The sequence below is a fragment of the Corvus cornix genome, chromosome 11, assembly GCF_000738735.6.
Source record: "Corvus cornix cornix isolate S_Up_H32 chromosome 11, ASM73873v5, whole genome shotgun sequence".
NCBI lineage: Eukaryota > Metazoa > Chordata > Aves > Passeriformes > Corvidae > Corvus > Corvus cornix.
Window position 1 is genome coordinate 4,422,472 of NC_046341.1, and position 20,480 is coordinate 4,442,951.

The following is a 20,480-nucleotide window of genomic DNA, read 5'->3' on the forward strand; positions in this document are numbered from 1 at the left end:
AGCCTATTCTCTCTTCATGCACTCAATTTGAAGCACATGAATTGTCCCAGTAAAGACAACGAAACCATTACTCTGCCTAAAGCTAGAAATGCAGCCAAGTATCTTTGTAAATTAAGATCTCTGAACTCACAGGCATGAACTGAATTAAGGCAAAAAAGGATTATGTACCAGTGAAAATAAAGCTGTGCAACCTCTCCTTCATCTTCGAACTATTTACTTAATAGAACCTTAGGGAAAATAATTCCTGTCAAATAAAGTGTATACCTATTAAAGAAAAGTAATAAATATCTTTTACCTCTAAGCTTCTGGACATTTTGTTTTTAGAAATATAATAATGGTAAATATTGTCAATTCAGAGATTGACAATAGATCCTAAAGATCAACCTTTGGCAGTGAACAAAAAACTGTAGCCCATCATTCCTCAAAATTCAATACTAACAAAAGACAGTAATAATAACAACAGCAGCAACCACAATTTTCTCAGCTAAATCTCCTGGTTTTTTCTCAAATGTAAAAAAGAACCTCAGAGTGAAGAATGTCTGTACTGATGGCAAATTTGGACCTGTAAATGCAGCCAAGGGCTGTAAGTTCCGCCTCAGTATTTACAAGAATTCTAATCACCCTTTGTAAATTTTCTGCAATAGACAAAACATCTTAAATCAGAGAAATCATTAAAATTATGAGCACTCCTTTGTATTTGCAAGGGAGGTTTTCTCCCCGAACTCTCCAGACATCCATGTATCTCTGGGCTTTCAGGAAGAGCTAAAAGGAGGTTGCACTCTTTCCAAAATAAGTCATTTTTATCAACCCAATTGTGATTATTTTCCAAGAAGAGGACAGAATCAGAAAACCTAAAGGCAATTAGGCACTCTTTAGGAAGTTAGCCAAGAATCATCTCTAGGTTATCCTCATGAGAAATTACACTTGCTTGCCTTTTTTCTGTCGTCCAGTAACATGAAACGATTTTCAGAGAACCATCAGTGCTAGAGAAGAAAAGATACCACTTTATCTTAGTGCATTTCTCTGACAACACAGACTGTTCCCTAAAATTTCCTCTCGTATATTCAGAGTAAAAATTCCAGCCCTGCCTAGGACGGAGCACAGCGTAGTGGTGCCCCAATAAATGAGAAATAAAGACATAAGCTGTACTCTCATCTGAACATTTAGTTTGTTTTTCCAACTAGATTTTTATTACATGTCCCTATTCCCTTCCCTTCTCTGCAGCTTTGCCTTTCTGAAGCTAACAGCAGCATCTCTGTGCTCAGAACACAAAGGATTTCCACATTTTCATAGCCCACAGCCTGATTGTTTCTTTGCAGGTGCTTCCTGAAAAGCAAATGCAGTTTTGCCTGCCTTACTTCTGATGCTTTGCCCTAACCACACGTCCTATCAACCATATCTACATCAGATAAAAACCACGCTCTGCATCATCTTTCTGTAACTCTTCCTCCAGCGTGTCTTCAAACCTTGGCAGGCTGGAGACACATCTGGTTTGCATCCAACATTTTCCATACATCTTAATGTTGGACCACAAAATGTTTTCAAATATTTAGGTATTATCTATGCAACAGTCACATAATTTTTGGTGTAGTTAAATTCATAAACAGCAATGTAAATATAGAGGTAAACCAGAAAACTAGGCAAGCACAGTAATCAAAAGTCTGATTAAAGCATGTGTGGACAGAGAAACTGTCTCGAAGAGTCCCTTTGACGTGGGGGGATTTACAACATCACCAGAATAACTTGTCATTCATTGTAGATAGTGACAACATCAAAAATGAATCACATACAGCTTAGAGCCCCAGAACGTCTGAGCTTTGAGCACAGACTCTGCAAAGGGGATGAAAGAAATGGGTGGTAGCATCTCCTCGTTGTCACTGGGGTTATTAACTATGCACATCTGCCACGTGCCTTCCCTCCACCTGCAAACTCTTAAAAACATCTCTGCCTCTCATAAGTGGAATTTGCTTATTTTTAGGTTTTCCTCAGAGTTACATCAGGCAGCCTTTGAAGTGAAAGCCAAAGCAAAATGATGATGAAAAACGAGCCATGATTCAAAAAGCATTAAGCAATCAGCCATGACAAAGTGTCACCTGCCCTCAGCGCACTCTGTTTGCTGTCACTTGAAGGACAAGCCCTTCACTTCCAAAGGCTGAAGCCATGTATTTTTCCTGTTGAGGAATTGTGACCTCACTCTGTGTGTAATCAATGACTTACGTTATTGTTTTGATTGAATGATATGTACCGGATGTCCCCGATTTCCCCTTCAGTGCTGAGACCTGAAGGACGTTCCAATTCCTGCTGTTTTTCAGCCATTTTTGTGCTGCTTGTAAACTGCTGCAATCACATTCAAACATTGTCAGGAATGACTCAGTGACAGATGATCCTGCCATGGAGCAGGGGGACAAACGACCCCTCAAGGTCCCTTTCAGGATCTGTAGGGGGGTTTGATGGTTCTGTGGCAGGCAGCATTTTAGTTAAATGGTGGTTTTTTCTCTGGGCAATTGACTGACTCTGGAAAAATCTGTATATTCAATGTAATTTTTTGTTGGTTTGCTTCTCTTTATTATATTGTCCATCTTAAACAATTTTTATCATGCAGTAACCTTAACCCCGACTCAAACACTGTTTGGATGTAAGCAGATTTAATCCCATTAAAATCACTATGACCCTCCACACTTAAAACTATACAGATGATTTAATAGGTTGCTGAATGACAGTCCCGAGACCCATTAGGCCTAAATGTTCCCCGGGAGCCCAAGCTCACAGACACTTATGCACATTCTTAAAAATAAACACAGATATTCACATGCAAGCAAAGGAAAGAAATATTCATAGCCATGTTTTTAAACATGCACACCTGCAGAATTAGAGCCTGCCTTAAAGACCTTCCCCACCTGGATTTGACATACGATAATCAATTCATGCAAATGAACCTACACCATAAAACTATTTATTTCGCTTTCCAGGTGACACAACTAGCAAGTGCTACTTTAAAATGAACTTCTCCAAGTTTTAAAGTCGGTATTAAAATATTGTCAGGCTCCAGGTGGAGATCATTCCCAAACAGGCACAGATTCTGTGGGGATAAGTCTGCACAGGCACTTCAAAATAATCACCCCTTGTAAGGGATTCCTTCCAGAGCTGTGCAGAGTTCGTAGCTTGTTTTATTAATACTGTAAATTATGGCTTTACTTTTATTTTTTAATTTCAAAACTGTTTTTAAATATATATATGACAGCTTCAGGGCAAACCTCTCTCTTGAAGGCATGGAAACTTTGCTATAATCACTAAGGGTTAGGCAGGCATAGCTTCAAAGGCAGATTTGGGACCTATAACATTAATTCATCCACCAAATGGAGCTCCAACATCCATTAAGGAAAAATAACTAGTAACCATCTGTCTTTATTCATCAGGCTGAAAGCAGTTAATCAAACCTAGTGGACATTTTTACTTTCTTCTCTCTCTCTCAACAGCTTTGAACACAGATGCAGCCTTTCCATAATTAAGCTGAGCATAGTAGCTCCTAGACAGATTAATTCTGGAGAGCTTGTCAAAAATGTCAGATGGCAGACAGGTTCTGTGTCTTGTCTCCAGGATTTCTGGGATTTTTGTATTTCTACCTACATATATGGGCAGATTCAGAACACAGTTATTAAAATTAATAACCCTTTCTAGTTCTTAACCCATTCTCTATAATGTGGTAGAGTTTTTCTCTCTCTGTTAGAGATGCGAGTCAGGATAGGACCTCAGCAGTGAACAAACATCTTCAGGAATTGAGCTGAAATATGGGATGCAATTGGGCACCACAAGGGAGCTACTTTTGCTCTCCACTGAACTACACTTGTAACTGAGGGGCAAAAAATTCTGTAAACACATTGGCAGTGGAAACAATGTTCCAGGTTACAGGAGTTCTATTCTAGCAGGCTGGAATATCATTAAATAGCTCATGTCTAAGAGCTGTTCCAGACATGTGCTTTCAGGAGAGTTCTCAGTTTCTATCAAGTTTAAAAGGATACACACAAGTATCCAAGGTGGCTTTTAGTTCTCAATTACTTTTAACAATGAGCTCATATGTGGGTTTGATTCCCTTTTTCTGAGTTCTAACATTTTAAAGCAGAGAGCATATCCAATTCTTAAGGATTTTATGTTACCTGTTAAATATTATGTTTTTTCAATTTAAGACTACAGTCAAATTTATGGACTGAAGCTAGGATTTAAAAGTACCTAGGAGCAATTTTTGCTTCCTTTCAACCGGATTTTTATTTTTAAAGAAAGTAAAAGATCACATCAAATACATCTTCGTGCTGATAAAATAAGAATTTCAATGTCATTTGAAAGTTTAAAGTTTAAAAGTTCTTACCCTTATAACTGGTTACAAAGAAGAGTCGATTACCATTACATTTGATAAAATGATGCAGCTCAAAAACAAGATATATAAATAATGAGAGATGGTCCCAGAGAAAGCCACTCAATGACTGTAGCAGAGAGACAGGCAAGGGGTTTTCCAAGCAGTCATTTAAACTGAACCACAGGAAGTACTAGGGCAAATCAGTAGATATTGATCAAACTTCACTACTAAAATTCAAACTAAATAAAAAAATCTAGATGGAATATGCTTGTATCCTTAGGAGTATAATTTTTGCCTTCATAAGTTTAACTGCTGATAACTGATTCATCCATAGTCTTCTGTCCCTACAGTTACATTCAAAATAGCAAATGGAAATGAGGCACCCAGTTACATTTGGAAAAGTGGGAAAGAATTAAGTACCTCTACATACCAGACTCTAGAGCTGAAAATAGAGAAGAAAGAGATATTTTGAAGAAAAACTGCTGGCACAATCTCTCTTTCAATGACATTTCTTTCCACCAGGAATATTTAAGCACTTAGCGGTCATAAATGCTCCAAGATGGAAATACCATTCCCACAGAACACATCAATGCACTGAAGCAGAGAGATCATCTTCTATCAAGCAAAAAATCCCAGCTGAGAACTCCTGGATCATGGCTCTCAGTCCTGTGCTCACCTACACAGGGATCATCCTGACGGGAAGTGCTCTTGGAGCACCCATAGGCTACACCCCATCAAATAACATTTTATAGACAGCACAACAAAGGCCAGCTGAGAATTGTGTTGTAGATGCTGATACAGAATTTCTCTGGAGAATGAGAAAAAGTAGGAAGATGCCCAGCTGAGAAAACCCAAAGTGGGCAGTGGAGACTGGAAGGGCTCATCAGAAAGGCATCAGCATCTCTGAATCAGAGAAGTGCAAGAAATGTTTACATATGTACATATGGAAATGGGCAGATAAGGGTGGGAAAAAAATTGCTTTTAGACAGAAAGAAAAGGAAATAAGATATTATTAATCCACAGGAATCGTGCCAAAAGCATGAATAAAAATGTTATTGTATGAAGATTTTGCCCATGGCCAAATGTAACTGACACACCTGGCCTCAGTGTTGTGATTCACAGAGTGTTTCCTACACACACTCTTCTATCTACTTTATCTGATGTTATCATCCTCACTTGGTTCATGTCTGCTATCAGTAACAAAATTTCAGCACTGATAAAACCAAGCACAATTACTGAAGATAAATAAACTAAATTTTAAAAATGACAGGAGTTTTAAAATTCTGAATGTGAGGTTCTTCCTACTCTTTTGTTGAAGGCACAGATTGCTCAAACTTGAACCAACTTGCCGTCAAAATGAGTCTCAAATCCAAGATCTTCAGTGAGGCACAAACTGTACCTGCATTGCAGCAGAGGCACACTGAGCTAGGATTTATGGACATAGCAGCAGTGAGATGCTAATCCCAGTGAGGTTCCTTACGGGGTGCTGTTTTGCAGAATTGCTACAAGTTCAGTCCTGAGCACTGCCTCAGTTTCACAGTTCTGGGAGAGACTCTTTGCACCCCACTCTTACCTTTTCCATCGCCTTTCACACATCTTCCTTTACTCCAAATACAGCTGGAAGGAGCTGAGTGGGACCCTGCCACCCACTGTGTCCCTTCTAAGAACAGAAGTTCCAAGCAAAACTCAGGATTTAACCAACAGAGGTCAGAGAGGAGATACCTCACAGATGGAAAAAGTACAAAGCTGAGTCTCAGATGAGTATTTTTAATGGCTAAGAATCATAGACTCATTTAGGTTGGAAAAGACCCCCTAAGATCATGGGATACATGACAGAAATTGGTAACACTGGAGACTTTAAAACTGGAACTTTATACTCCGTGAAATTTTGTGAGCAGATTAAACAGCTACTGCAACCTCATGAGGCTAAAGCACAATCCAGCCTTGTACACACCTGCACAAACAGGAATGCATTCAACAAATTATCCATGAAAGTGAAACTTCAACTTTACAAAAATGCAAGACAGAAAATTAAGAGGGAAATACAAAGACTTCTAATGAAAAGGGCAGAGGTGGCAACAATTAATTTCATCCATTCTTTTGAATGCCATCACATACCTGGATTTATGCTGCTATAAATATGTTCTTTTGTAATCTCTAAAATCTCTAAAATGCCAGAGAACACAGAAAGCTTTTATAAAATCAGTATTTACAGTAAAGGATCTTGAAGACATACATAAATGGTGTTAAAGGTTCACAGTTGGTACCTCACCTGCAAGAGAACAGTTCAACTACTAAAAGAGTCAAAATTGGACAGCTCCATCACCCAGAGACTTCAGAAAGTGCAGCTGAAATACAACAGTCATAACTCAAAGGCTGCAGATGGAGCCACAGATCAAAGGCACCAGAGGGGAAAAAACTACTCTGACAACCTTTCTTAGAGTGCTGTTGTGCAGCCTCCAGCATGAGGCACTGAACAAGCTCTAGCCACTGCATGTGAACTAAACTCTGTAGCATTCACATGCATACTAATTTAGCCTTAATTTGTATACTAAATACTACTCTATTTATTCCATAAAGGAAGTACAGTAAAAGCTTGTAACACACAGCATCTTCACCCCAAGATAGCAGTCCATGATAATCACTTCAGCTATTATGGCCAGAAGCACCAAGAAGTCAACTTGTTCAAGAAATTCAGTAACTCAAATACCTGATAATTCTAATTTTAAGAAGTCCGAATTACAGAATACACATTACAGATGTAATATTGCACCAAGAGTATCCATTAAAACTGGACTCAGTGGCAGCAGATGTTAACTGAGACCCCTTTTTAAAGTGTAACCTACAGGAGATGGAGCCCTGCCTCCTTGCTCAGCCCTGACTGGACTGGGTCTTTTTGAACCAGAGATAATAAGGGAAGTTTCCAACCAAAATGGGAGGAATGTTTGTAGCCGATTCTCACAAGGGACATCCCAGCTTTGAAATTCTCTTCAAGTTAATAAACTTCAGGACACCAGGGGAAGTCCATCATGAACAAAACCCTTCCTGACAAGGCAAAAGCAGAGTGACCCATTTTGCACACAAGACACGGGGAGTTTGGCTGCATAATATATCCTTATTGACACCTCCAAACTCTGAGTCATTTTGGTTTCTCAATTACAGTTATGGAAGGCATTTTCTTCATAAACAGATAAAACATGATGGGAGGTGGGATGGTTCTGCCTGATAAGCTTATAACATGTATGCTGTTGAAATGTGATTAACTGCCTGTTGGAGTTGATGCCTGCTCCTAGCAGAGATTACCTTTATTTATGGCAGTAGGCAAAGGAGCCAGGACCAAAACTACAGGAGAAACACAAACGGTGAAATCTGCTGGCTTTGCCATTAACAATATGACACTGAAGGGATTCTCACTGGCCACTCAAACTGCTTCCACAGGCTTTCCCAGAGCAGCTTTTAAAAGGGCAAAGGAGCTCAGGCAATGTAAAGTCAAAGACTTGGGGAAAGAACTGCACCAGACAATGTTTTCTCTGTGTTAAAACTAAAGTGTTAAAACAACAACTGCTAAACCAGGCGTTCCTTGGTACAATTTTTTTTTCCTTTGGTAACTTGAAGATTACGTGTTCGACTTGAGAAACCTTCATTATACAAGAAAGCTAATTACTAGAACATGCTGTTCCTCTAAGTCATCTAGAAGAACATTTCAGTTTATGCAGTTTGTCCACAAATGTGTTTGATGTTTGATTCTTCCATGTTCCTATGATGAATGAAGAATTAAGCTGATGTATGACTGGAATTAATCCAGTGTTTTCCACTGGCACAAAATCTGTGTATATGGGCTGGATACTCTCTGAAAGACATTGAAGCAGCACTTCAAATGCAAAGCTCATTCGGAACTGTTTTACCATAAGAATCAAAGAAAAAATCAGATATTTCAATTCCCTGGTTATTCAGATCTTGCTTCTCCTTCAAAAGTAGCAAAAATTCAAGATCAGTTATGAGCAGATGCTGCACCCACAAGTTCTGCCACAAGGAGTGAAAATTAGGAGCAAGAATAACTTGCAGTAAATTACTGTAAGCTATAGCACACCTCCAGTTGAATAGATCTCACTTTGAACACCTTCCTCATGTTACCATTCCAGGATAAAACATGTCCAAATAAGGTTTTAGAACAGAAGAAAAATGCATGTTATAACTATCTCATCTTTGTAACTTCAGTAATTTTGCCCCATTTTAGAGTTATTGGATTTATTTTGTTTTGACCAAGTGTTTTGAACCTTCAAAATTTTTGGTTCTGAACAAATCTCTTTTGAAGGAAAACTCAGGTTTGTGTCAGAATCTCTTATTTTGAAATAGCTCAGAATAGAGTCACACATCAGGCCATGATATAATGCTTATGAATTCTGAATTCTACAATCATTAGTTTCTTTGAACAGAATAAATCGGTATCAAAATACACAAAGAGCGTGGTGCTCTTGTAAATACCAAGATGCCATTAAGGAAGCCTTATGGAGGTTATCTCGCCCAAGCACAGCTGAAGCAAGAGATTTTGTCTTTTTTTGAGTTTGTTTTCCCCTACTTCAAACTCTTACCTAATCTTTCCTCTGAAAAATTATGAAATTTTTGGAATGTTTTCAAGGTCATTACGGAACAAAATGGTAGTAAATTTTTTAAGCCAGTGTCTGTTCTGTTTTCTTGCAGTTCCAGAAAATGGGAGACTGAACGAGGAATATGAAGGCACCAGGAGTGTGAAGATGGGAGACATTTCCTCAGCAAATACACCTCCTTTCTCCCTCATCAAGTACACTTCCCACTGAGAAACCCATAGAAATGCCACAACAAATTCAGGCCCTGATATTCTTGCTGACACATCTCATCCTCACCACCAGAGTCTGCAGACTCCTTTACACACACACGGAAAATTAGCACAGTACAAAATATGGACTAATGAACACATTTTGCCTTGAGTTTGTTCTACATGTGGTATCTACAGCACATGATTAGCTGGCTGTGAAGCTGAAAGATCCCTTATATCCTTCCAAAAGATCAAAGTAGTACCATCAACTGGGTGTTCAATTATTAGTGTCAACGATTCATAACAGACCAACCTCATCTTGCTTCCACGAGAGGATGAGATTTCTGTCAACCTATGGATAGCAGAATTAAATTATAAATTACTTCAACAGGGAAGCCTTTCCTTGATATTGGTGTGGTAAATAAGGGCACACTAAAAATCTGGATGCACATCAATCACACTTGAAACTGAATCAGACAATCACTGAAATGTAAGTGTATAATTACCTTGTGAAACAGCTTCCTATTGAAAATTTAGAAGACTTGCTTTAATTAACAGAATCAAAGGCATTCAGCACCGTGTTCCAAAACCTGTCCTTCCCTGTTCTGAGAGCAAAAACACCTGTGAGAGTATTTTCAATAATATTCTACTAGTTTTCCCATAAGACATTTCTCAACATACTAACTTTTAAAGTATATAATCCTTTCAGGTACAAAGAGGATCAGTCCTTGAGCCCTTCCAGTCCTGTGTGGCTCCTCTGCAATACTGAAATTATTAATTAGGTTACAGGATGAGCTAAAATTTGGCTTTTACCTGTGCTTCAATTACACTGGATAGCATCACCTCGTGCAGCTCAGGACTAATATCAGTGCAACATGTTATGCAAAGAGATATCAACACCTCGGAACATCAGGTAACACATCAGGTCTTAAAAAACACACAAGGCTTAAGGGAGCTTAAGATCAATATCACAGGAGTAAACACTGACTTCAGACACCTGGACTGAAATGCTTAGGGGTGGCTGAGTCCCCACAGACTCTGTTCAGCTCCACAGAGGCTATGAAGATTAATATATACTCATTCTAAAAACTGGGTGATTGATGTGCCCTGCAGGGCACACAAAGAGACACACAGACCACAAACAGCAATTTGTCCTCAAAGTAAAAAGGGAGAATGCAGGCAATTCTCAGTCCTGTGCTCAACCATTCACTTATCCCAAAATATGCAAACTTCCTTCCCTTCCCTTTAGGATAAATAACTGCTGCTTTTGGAAATAGGATAATCTACATTTTCAAAGCATTGCAGAATGGAGAAGAAGTTAATTTCTGATGGCTCCACAGAATGCATGCATCACTTCCGACTGCTGAATGGACACCTCAGAATCAACCTTGTTCCTTAAGAATCTTTGCCAAAAGAATTCCAAGCATTTTCAGTGTCTTTTATAGTAATGATTTTTTCATAACTGATGCACTGAAGATGACCACAGTGCAACCCACCCAGGAAATCCAAGTTAGCCAAGGTGTGACTACTGAGCCTAAATTGCTCTGCTCTGTGAAGGAGGAACCTGTATCAGCCTGTTGTTTACACCTGGCTGTTCACATGTGTTGTGTGAAATACCTCGCTGGTAACTAAGCCCTGACATCAAATACAACAGCAATACTAATGATGTCTGTGCTATCAGCACTGTGGTACAACAGCACCCTCTCTCAGGGCACGGGTATTATCTGAGTATGGAACTGCAGAAGGAACCATCCAGACACTTTAGGTAGTTGGTGTCTGACTGGCAACTGCTTGGTATTTCCACCCCAGCTATATTTTGGGGTGAAACAGGCAAAGTTTGAGTAGTTTGTAACTTCTGAAAGCTGACTGCACCCTCCTACACCCACACCCCAGGTCAGAGCTGCTCCTGGGGAAATGGGGGGGGATGAAAGGTTCCCTCCTGCACAGCCTTGAGCAGAGCTGCCTCAAGCAAATGAGGAGGGACAGAACTCTGTGAGCAGGGACAGCACTCTGTGAGCAGGGACAGCATCACATCCCCCTCCCTCCATGGGTTGTTCACTGGACTCAGCTTCTGGACAGGTATGAAAAGGAACTTGTTAGCTACAGGTTAATATTTACCCCAAAATTCACATTCATGCTCAAGATGATCCCAAACCTATATTAAAATGGAGATCTATTTTTTGTATAGAAAGAATGATATAACAAAGCCCACATATCTTCAGTGCAACATTAAAAATCTTCCTTCACCCGAGGATCTCAAAACACTCTGCAAACAGCCTCACCCTCTGCAAGACTGCTGAGTAGAGGCTACTTTCCATTTTGTGAATTCCTACTTTGATAAGGAATCTGCTACTCCCTGCACCTCCTTCTAGTCAGGACTGAAATGTTCATAAAGTCATATCTCCTAAAGAGAGAGAGCACAGCAGAATTAGATTAGGAAAATGATAGAAAGCAACTGCTCAGATGAACAATTCAGTGAATGGTGTTCACTAAGCAGTAAATACAATTAATACTGAAGTCCTTTTCCTTTCTCAGTGTGGAAGAGATAGGCTGAGTTTCTCCATTACTGGAACTGACAGGAAAAAGCAACTAGAAGCACTTTGGATGGTCATCTCCACATCACTAGCTGTGTGATACTACCACAAGCAACACTGTACAGTCAACAGGTGCCCTAAGAAGTCAGTGCTAACATTTCCAAAGGGTGTAACTTGCACACTTCTCTGAGCTTATTAAGATCCACACAATTTATTTCTTGGTTTACTAACATTTTTACAGCAGCTCCCAAACAAATTTGAGCATCAGAAACACAAATGAAACCAGCACGACCACAACTTTGAACAGGGTGGAAGTTCAATGACACCCTTGTCACAGAACACAAATCAATATTCTGAAGGTCACTAAGGAAACCCCCTGCCAGAGCCAAGACTAAAACTCAGACTAGCATTTTTATCCATAACACTGTCCTCCTTGAAAAATATTCCAGTCTAATCTAGATTGAATGTTTGATTCTAATTTTGAACATTACAATTCTAATTCCATTCACAATGGAGGTTCTGTTTTCACCTCTTCAGTACTATTTTAACCAATTGGTTTTGTATGTTTTAATAAGGCCATAAACATGGTTGGTTCTAACCTAGTTTTAAATCTTGTTCTCTTCTCTCATTGCATTGTTCAGTGAAAAAAAAATCACAATTAAGTAATACCTAAAAGGAATCAATCAAATAATAAGAAAACACTAAGCTAAGGTTTATTTCCCCAGATGAAATATTGCGCTGCTTCCTGAAATAGTACTGCTGGCACACTTTGGATTTTGATGACAAAAATAATTTTACCAGCTAAGTATTTTAAATTGCAAAGGGAACCAGATGAACTAACATACTATGAAAGGATAATTAATTATTTCATTGCTCATGCTTTCTAACTTGCACTGTTTACAGCAGCTGCTTATTTAGCTGATTTAAGGATTCCTTTGTAGCCCATTTCAGGTTCATTGCAGATAACTCCCACTTACACTGCAAATCCTTCTATCCTGACATGCAATTCAAGGCATCAATGCAATCTCTTCAAGTGACTGTAGCATAGTCTCATTCCCTGCATGCTGGGACACGTGCAAGGCATGCTCCAAAAAGCCTGGATCTTTAAAGGGGAAAGTAGGGTTTACATGGTTTTTTTAAAGAAAGACACAATCTCAGGCCATTCTATTATATACAAAATAAAACTGGAAGTCTGTTTATTTGGTGGCAAAACAGAATTTACGATACATTCAGAAAGTCCAAAAAACCTTAGGAAAAGCAGACTCTCACAGGAAATGAAAAAACAGAAATAAATGGGTTGTGCAAAACTGGGATCTGAGAGTGTCAAGACTTAACATCAGATCTGTCATTGTAAAATGAGAACAATATTTACCCATAGCTTTCATATGTGTCACCATTTTGAAGGAATGAATGTTCCTCACTATCCTCTGAAGCCAAAAAGGACAGTTCACTATAACGGGAAATAAAACTGATAGTGGTTTAAGAGCAACATCTTTACAGTATCTAAACTACAGCCTTATTATAGTCACAATATTCATAATTATGAGATAACCTGACACAATTCACTCACTGTAGATGACCCACCAGGCAGAGAGCAAGATAAAGCAGAAAGTACAGAGAGGGGTCTCAATCCTGCAAATTGTCCTGCACGGACACATCCCAAAGTCCAGAGGACAAGGGTCATCCTGAGGTTAACAGCTGCCTATTCAAACAGAGGGATTTACTCACACAACATGGAGCGTGAGGTCACTGCTCAGACAGCACAAAGCTCTGTGAGCTATGAGGAGAAAGTGGCTGAACATGGAGTTACCATCCCTGGAGATATTCAATGCCAACAGAAACCCGTGGAACCCCTCTGGCTGAACCTGCTTTATGCAGGGGGTTTAACAGGGCAATATCCTTCCAACCTCAGCTGTTCTGTGATCCTTCAATATTCCATTCAAACACAATCTCTTAGATCAAAAGAAAGACACCAAGTACCATAATCTCGGTGAGACTCCTCATAGTAAAACCTTGTGTCCACAGATCTCAGGGAAAGTTCAGGACTCTTTTGGACTTTGCAGGTGATTAAACACTTGGGAAAATATTCTCAAAGATTATGCATAAACCCCAATGGCATTTGCAGCCATATAGAATCCTTATATTTAGTATTTAGGAATACATAAGTGATTTTTTCTGCTTGTGAGCTAGAATTCTCATACCTCTGTGAACATGCCATTGATTTTATGTCTGGATGGTATCTTAGGGGATGCCTCAAGGCTGTTTCAAACCCACTCTCCTGCTGTACAGACAGGAAACAGGGAAATCAGCTATGACTGAGGGATGCCCTCCACTCCAGACACTCCGCACATCTCTACAGGTGCAGCAGCTCTGTATAATCAGGTACAGCACCAGCTCCATCTTGAAATTTCTATTTAAGAGTCCAGGAGGTTCACCAGCAAGAAACCATTGCTAAAAAAAATCTTTAGTACTTACAGAATTCTTAGAATCTGTTTAGTTCTAGTTCTTGCCAGCCATCAATCAAAAATACAACAGAGCCTACTGCATCTACTTCTGTCAAGGTTTTGCAAAACAGAAACTTGCAGGGTTTTAAGTAGTTTTGACACTGGATCCACTCTCTGGCATTCCCCAAGTGGCTCTGTTCTGCAGATGAAAAATGGAATACACCACAAGCCAGACTTTGATCATGTAATTCTTCATTGTTTTCCTATTACGGCTCTCTCCGGCAGACAGCTGGGGCTGCTGGTGCTGAACTCAGGAGCAGTTCTGCTGCAGCCAGGCAGTGCTGTGCAGTGTCTTCCCACTCAACCTCTGCACGGGGCACTGCAGACTCCTGTGGGTGTGTTCCGTGGCTCACACACACGACAAATGCAGCAGGATGTGGGACAGCCACTTTCATCCAGGGAGATGCTGTGAGCTCTCCCAGACATGGTGGAACATTTGAAGGCAGCTGTGGTACCCTCAGAGCACCAGGAAATCACAGAATCATTAACGCTGGAAAAGACCTCCAGGATCATCAAGTCCAACCTTTGACCCCACCTTGTCAACTAAACCACAGCACTGCCATGTCCAGTTTTTTCTGGCACACTTCCAGCACTTCCCTGTTCCAATGCTTGACAACCCTTTGCATGAAGAAATGTTTGACAAGTTCAGAAATTCCTCTGTCCACCCAAACTGCCCAGGGCTCAAGGGCTCCTAAGACTCTCAAGTGTCCCAGACCTCTGCAAAGCCTCACACCCCTGGGACGACACTTCCAGGCACTCCCTGAGGGAATCACAGAATGGTTTGGGTTGGAAGGGACCTTGAGGATCATCCAGTTCCAAGCCCCTGCCATGGGCAGGGACACCTTCCACTAGACCAGGTTGCTCCAAAGCCCATGGAGCTGCCTTGTGATGGGGCAGCCACTACTTCACCAGGCAACCTGTGCCAGGACCTCAGCACCCTCAGAGGGAAGAATTTCTTCGTAATATCCAATCTAACCCTACTTTCTTTCAGTCTGAAGTCATTCCCCCTTGTCCTGTCACTACACGTATTGCAAATAGTCTTGCGCCATCCTTCCTGTAAGTTCCCTTCAGGTACCGGAAGGCCACAAATAGGCGACCCTGAAGCCTTCTCTTTTCCAGGATGAACAATCCCAGTTCTCTCAGCTGGAGGCAGCTCTGGAGGTGGGCTCTGACCTCAGCGGGGCAGAGGGGCAGAATCCCCCCCTTCCCCTGCTGCCCACGCAGGGGGATCAGCCCAGGGCACGGGGGGTTCAGGGCCGGGGCAGGTCCAGCTCCCACCCACCAACAGCCCCGAGCCCTTCCCCCGGTGCTACCCCATCTCCCCATCCGCAGCCCGGATCGATCCCCGGGGGCTGCCCCGAGCCGGGGGTGCGGTACAAACATCGGGGCGGGAAAGGCTCCGATTCCACCGCGATTTCAGATCGCCCCAGGCCCGAGGGGAGGGCGCCAGCAGCACCCTCCCGTCACAGGAACCCACACAGCGCGGCTGGCGGCGGCGGCACAGGCCCGCAGGCCCGCCGCCATCTCGGGCTGGCCCCCGCCCCCCCGGCTCCATTTCCCGGGATCCGGCACCGCCCCGGGAAGCGCGGCAGGAGCGGGCAGGGACGGGACCGGCACCGCAGGTACGGGGGACCCCCGAGCGGGGGGGACAGGGCTCCGCCGCCTCCGGGAACAGCGTCCCTCTGGAGCGGTCCCGGCGCTGAATCTCCTTCTGGCAGCCAGGGAGGCAAAGGGCTGCGATTAAAGCGTGAACGAGATCAATGAACAACTACGGGAACGTGCGCTGATGCTAAAACGCGGCTTGGTTTTAATATGTGTGTTTGCGATGTGTTTTATAGGTCAGTCCCAGCACACAGTGCCAAAGGAAAGAGGATGGAAGAAGGAAGCGCTGCCAAGGAAAGAGTCCTCATTACTGGAGGAGGGGGTTATTTTGGCTTCCGGTTAGTGCATTAAATAGTTATTACATACAGGAATAAATGTAAGAGGTTGCTGCTGGGGAGGCAGCAAAATCCATCTGTAAAAGGGAAACCTGTGGGCCTGAGACACCTGATCCAGTTGATCCCATCTTCTGGTTCATCCGGGGTCTCAGTTTTAAACAAACTCTGTTACTCTGTTTCCAGAGGCTGTCAGCAACGCTGTTATCCCGTTTCCAAATGCCAAGCACCAGCTGCCTCGCAGACATTTACCTGTGTGCTCACCTCTGTAGGGGGGATAGGATCACCATCATCAGCCTGCTCGGAAGGACAAGCCTACACTTGTACACACATTTTTCTTTTGACATGCAAATAGTTACACATGTGCTTAGCTCTATAGATTAACAACTCCAGCTGAACTCTCAAGAATGTATTATTTCCATGAACAGCGATGGTTGAGGATTACAGTTGTTAATAAGGTGCAGATTTCAGTGAAATCCATTTTCCCTTGCTGTAGCTGGCTCTGCAGGCCATGTAAAGAAAAAATCCTATTTTGAGCCCTAGACTATAACTGCTTACAGAGGAGAGAGAGATCACAGTCAGGACCAGAAAATAAAGTTAATTTCAAGTCAGGGGAAGGAAAAAAAAAATCTCAGAGGATGCCTATCTGACTTCTGCTTGGATTTTCCCTCCATTCTCATCCCCTTAAAGCACAATAGACATACAAAAATGTAGGGAAGGGGAAGAGAAACACCGGAGTTATACTCTGTGTCAGTACCTGTGACTTGGAGTAAAATGTAGACATGTGGCAAAGCATTCGTAGCAGCTTAGAAGCATCTCTCCCACTCCTCCATAAATTTCAAACACAACAGCAAAGACCAACCTGTTGTTTTGACAGAACTGGGATATCACAAAAGCAGTAAGATAAAACAAGTACGGCTTTTTTTTTTAAATATTTGGCAATAGTTGCACATCTGAAAGCTGCTGATCTGAAGGGGACAGAACTCTTCAGACAGTTATTTCTCTTCAGAATTTTTGTTTACAGCAGTTCTGCCTCTTTTTTTCTTTTTTCTTCTCCAAGTATTGATGGAGTGTGAGAAATTAGTTCAGTACCTAAACTATCACAGCTGGATCTTCCCTATAGTAGGTGGCTGAGTATTTAAAAGACTCCCATCAGAAAAATAATCAGCATGAAAACAGTTAATAGTCTTCTCTCCCTTCCAGGTGAAATGTTTCATGCACCATGGTGCTGTATCCTAACATACGGTTTCTATCATGTTTCAGTTTAGGTTGTGCCATATATCAAAAGGGAGTCAATGTGATTCTCTTTGATGTCGTGAAGCCACTTCAAACTGTGCCAGAGGGAATAAAGTTCGTGCAGGGGGATATCTGTTGCCTGTCTGAAGTGGAAGAAGCTCTCAGAGATGTCATCTGCATATTCCATATCGCTTCCTATGGAATGTCTGGCAGGGAGCAGCTGAACCGAAAACTTATAGAAGATGTTAACGTGAAAGGAACAGAAAATGTCATCCAGGCCTGCAAGAGCAGGGGAGTGCCGAGTCTGGTTTATACAAGTACCTACAACGTGGTATTTGGAGGCCAGGTTATAGAAAATGGGGACGAGTCTCTGCCTTATCTACCTCTGCACCTTCACCCTGATCACTACTCCCGAACGAAATCTTTGGCTGAAATGAAGGTGCTGGAGGCAAACGGTGCTGAGCTTGGAAATGGGAGAGGTGTCCTAAGGACCTGTGCTCTCCGCCCAGCAGGGATCTACGGGCCTGGGGAGCAGAGACACCTTCCAAGAATAGTCAGCTACATTGAAAGGGGACTGTTTAAGTTTGTGTATGGAGACCCTCTGAGTCTGGTAGAGTTTGTACACGTGGACAACCTGGTCCAGGCTCATGTCCTTGCCTCCGAGGCCCTCAGAGCCAGCAAGCAGCACATTGCTGCAGGCCAGGCCTATTTTATTTCAGATGGCAGGCCTGTAAATAACTTTGAATTTTTCCGACCGCTAGTGGAAGGTTTGGGTTACAAGTTCCCAACCTGGCGCCTTCCCCTCTCCCTTGTCTATTTTTTTGCATTCCTTACTGAAATAGTTCATTTTCTCGTAGGGTGTGTTTATAACTTCCAGCCCCTCCTCACTCGCACGGAGGTTTACAAAACTGGTGTCACACATTATTTCAGCATGGAGAAGGCCAGGAAGGAGCTGGGCTATGAGCCCCAGCAGTACAGCCTGGATGAAGTGGTGGAGTGGTTTAGATCGCAGGGATGTGGACCAAAGCCAAGAAATTACACCATGATGCATCTGGTTAGGGATGGAGGACTGCTTTTGATGCTGATTGCTGTGCTGGTTTCATGGTTTCCATCTGCAGCGACATTTTCTCTCTGAAAGATGAAATGCTGAGGACAGAATTTGGTTATGTTCTCTGCTTACTCTTGGTTCTGACAGACAGGTAAAAAAAGATTTAAAAAAAAATACATATTTGTGTGGTTCAGGTAAATAACAGCTTTATCCCCAAGAAACAGATCTGCTGAGTACAAAAGTGTCATTTTTTAGATATACCTTCTCCCAAAGTAAAATTGATAAGATCACTAACAAGGTGAAGCTCAGTATTACTGCAAACAGCATTTAATTCTCAGGTACAACAGCACAATACAGTGAATGGAACAAATGTCCTTAGGCTGACTCTTCCTCCCTGATGGAATTATACTCCTGATCCCTGCCCTTTATTCCTAAAGAGTTGGTGCTACATGATCCAGAAGAGAATGAACTTATTCTTTGATCACATTCCAAACCCCAGTTCTGCTTCCCAGCTTGGATGTATATATGCCTAACCAAGATTAACTGATAAACTGCTAGACAATAAACAAATGGGGGTTTTACATGAATATGTTCTGGTATGCTTTCCTGAGTTAATTCTGGGATATCTAATGACATTTCTGGAAAATGCACCGTGGTTAATCCAAATTACAGCAAAGTGCTTGAAGCACCACAGATTTGTAGATTTTTCTAACAGAAAAATATGCCTGTTTAAAATGAATGAGCTAGATGAAGTGCATTCATAAATAAAACCTATGATTTTTCCCAGCATTATTGAGTGGTCAAACAAATAATTCATCAAAGGCATTTGGTGAGTGATTGCATTCACGTTCCACTACTTATAAAACATTTTTAGCCTTTAATAATATTTCTTTAACACCTGATACCATCTGAATAGAATTTCAGCTTTGTAATAGAAATAAACACTTGCTACAAGGAAACTCATAATTTTGTGGAATTTTAAGAATAGAAGATAAGACCTTGTTAAATACAGGTCACTGCTGTTCCATGCAACTCTCTCTGTCAATTTAATACAGAAACTGAGAAACTTCACCTCAAATGTTAAACACAAAGTTGTTTTCCCTTAACTCATCAGCATTACAGCTTCTGTACCCCTTGATAAAAGCAGAATCCTTGAGGAATTTCAAACCTCTTTAGTCTTTCCATTTTAATAGCTGAAGCTACACTGATCTTAAATTAATAGTAACTTCCAGATACTTCTGTTAAACTCTGCTGCAATTGAAATGGGGAAGTAATGAAGAAGCAGAGAGTTCCATTGCACTGTTAAAAGATTCTCAGAAAAGAAGAGGGCCTAAATAGAGGAACCAAGCTAGAAGTCCACTGCCACCCCTGCTTAGAAGATGCAGGTTTTTGTAGCTCATGGTGACTGAAGACAGCATTATTTTTTGAGTGTTGAGTTCTCTTCCTGAGAAGTTTACCTTTAAAAAACCCCAGCCCACACTATTGATAACTTTTTGTATTTTTATGCTTGAAATCTGACTTTTCTCCTTCATTCCCCTACCAGTAAGGACACCATGAAAGAAACTAAATTTAATACTTAGCTTGAGGGACAGCTCAAGAGAGAACTCACTTTTTTTTCCCCTCTCTAATAGCAAATAAGCTGTTTGTGTAGCAGGAGTGTTGCACTCTCTTATAAAGAGCTTATGTGCCTCCAACTGAGTGCTGATGGCACAAGGGCCACTCTCCAGGAGTCATTAATATACATAATCATCTGCAGAAAGAAGAAACCTTCTTTTTAATAAAACTGAAAAAAGACAGTCATGACCTCATGAAAGCACTGGGCCGATGCTCTCTTTCCAACAGTTCTCTTTTTTCAAGTAGAAACCACTTTGTTCTTTTCCCCTTTAAGTTCTCTGGCTTTGACACAATGTTATCAGAAATAGATTTAAAAAATTTAATGCCAGCAGAAGACAAAACCAAAATGTAGAAGAAATTGCACAAGCCTGTTGCACAGAAACAGCGTCAGTATTTCATTCTAAGTCTTGTAAAAAAAATTGTTTTTAACATAGGGAACTGAACTCCTGTGCCCCAGAGGACTT

General features: G+C 41.4%; 1 protein-coding gene across 2 annotated transcripts; it reads left to right on the forward strand.

Moving 5' to 3' along the window:
* Window positions 1-15,246: 15,246 nt before the first annotated feature.
* On the forward strand, window positions 15,247-18,989 carry SDR42E1 (short chain dehydrogenase/reductase family 42E, member 1). 2 transcript variants are annotated; one of them, XM_019288300.2, is made up of 3 exons: window positions 15,247-15,345; window positions 16,023-16,124; window positions 17,382-18,989. In XM_019288300.2, exons 1-3 carry the CDS (start codon window positions 15,305-15,307, stop codon window positions 18,487-18,489), a joined length of 1,251 nt encoding a protein of 416 aa, XP_019143845.2. In that variant the 5' UTR covers window positions 15,247-15,304; the 3' UTR covers window positions 18,490-18,989. The 2 variants fall into 2 exon arrangements, with proteins under 2 accessions (XP_019143845.2, XP_010401800.1); XM_010403498.3 differs by lacking the exon at window positions 15,247-15,345 and adding an exon at window positions 15,411-15,806.
* The last annotated feature ends 1,491 nt before the right edge of the window (window positions 18,990-20,480 follow it).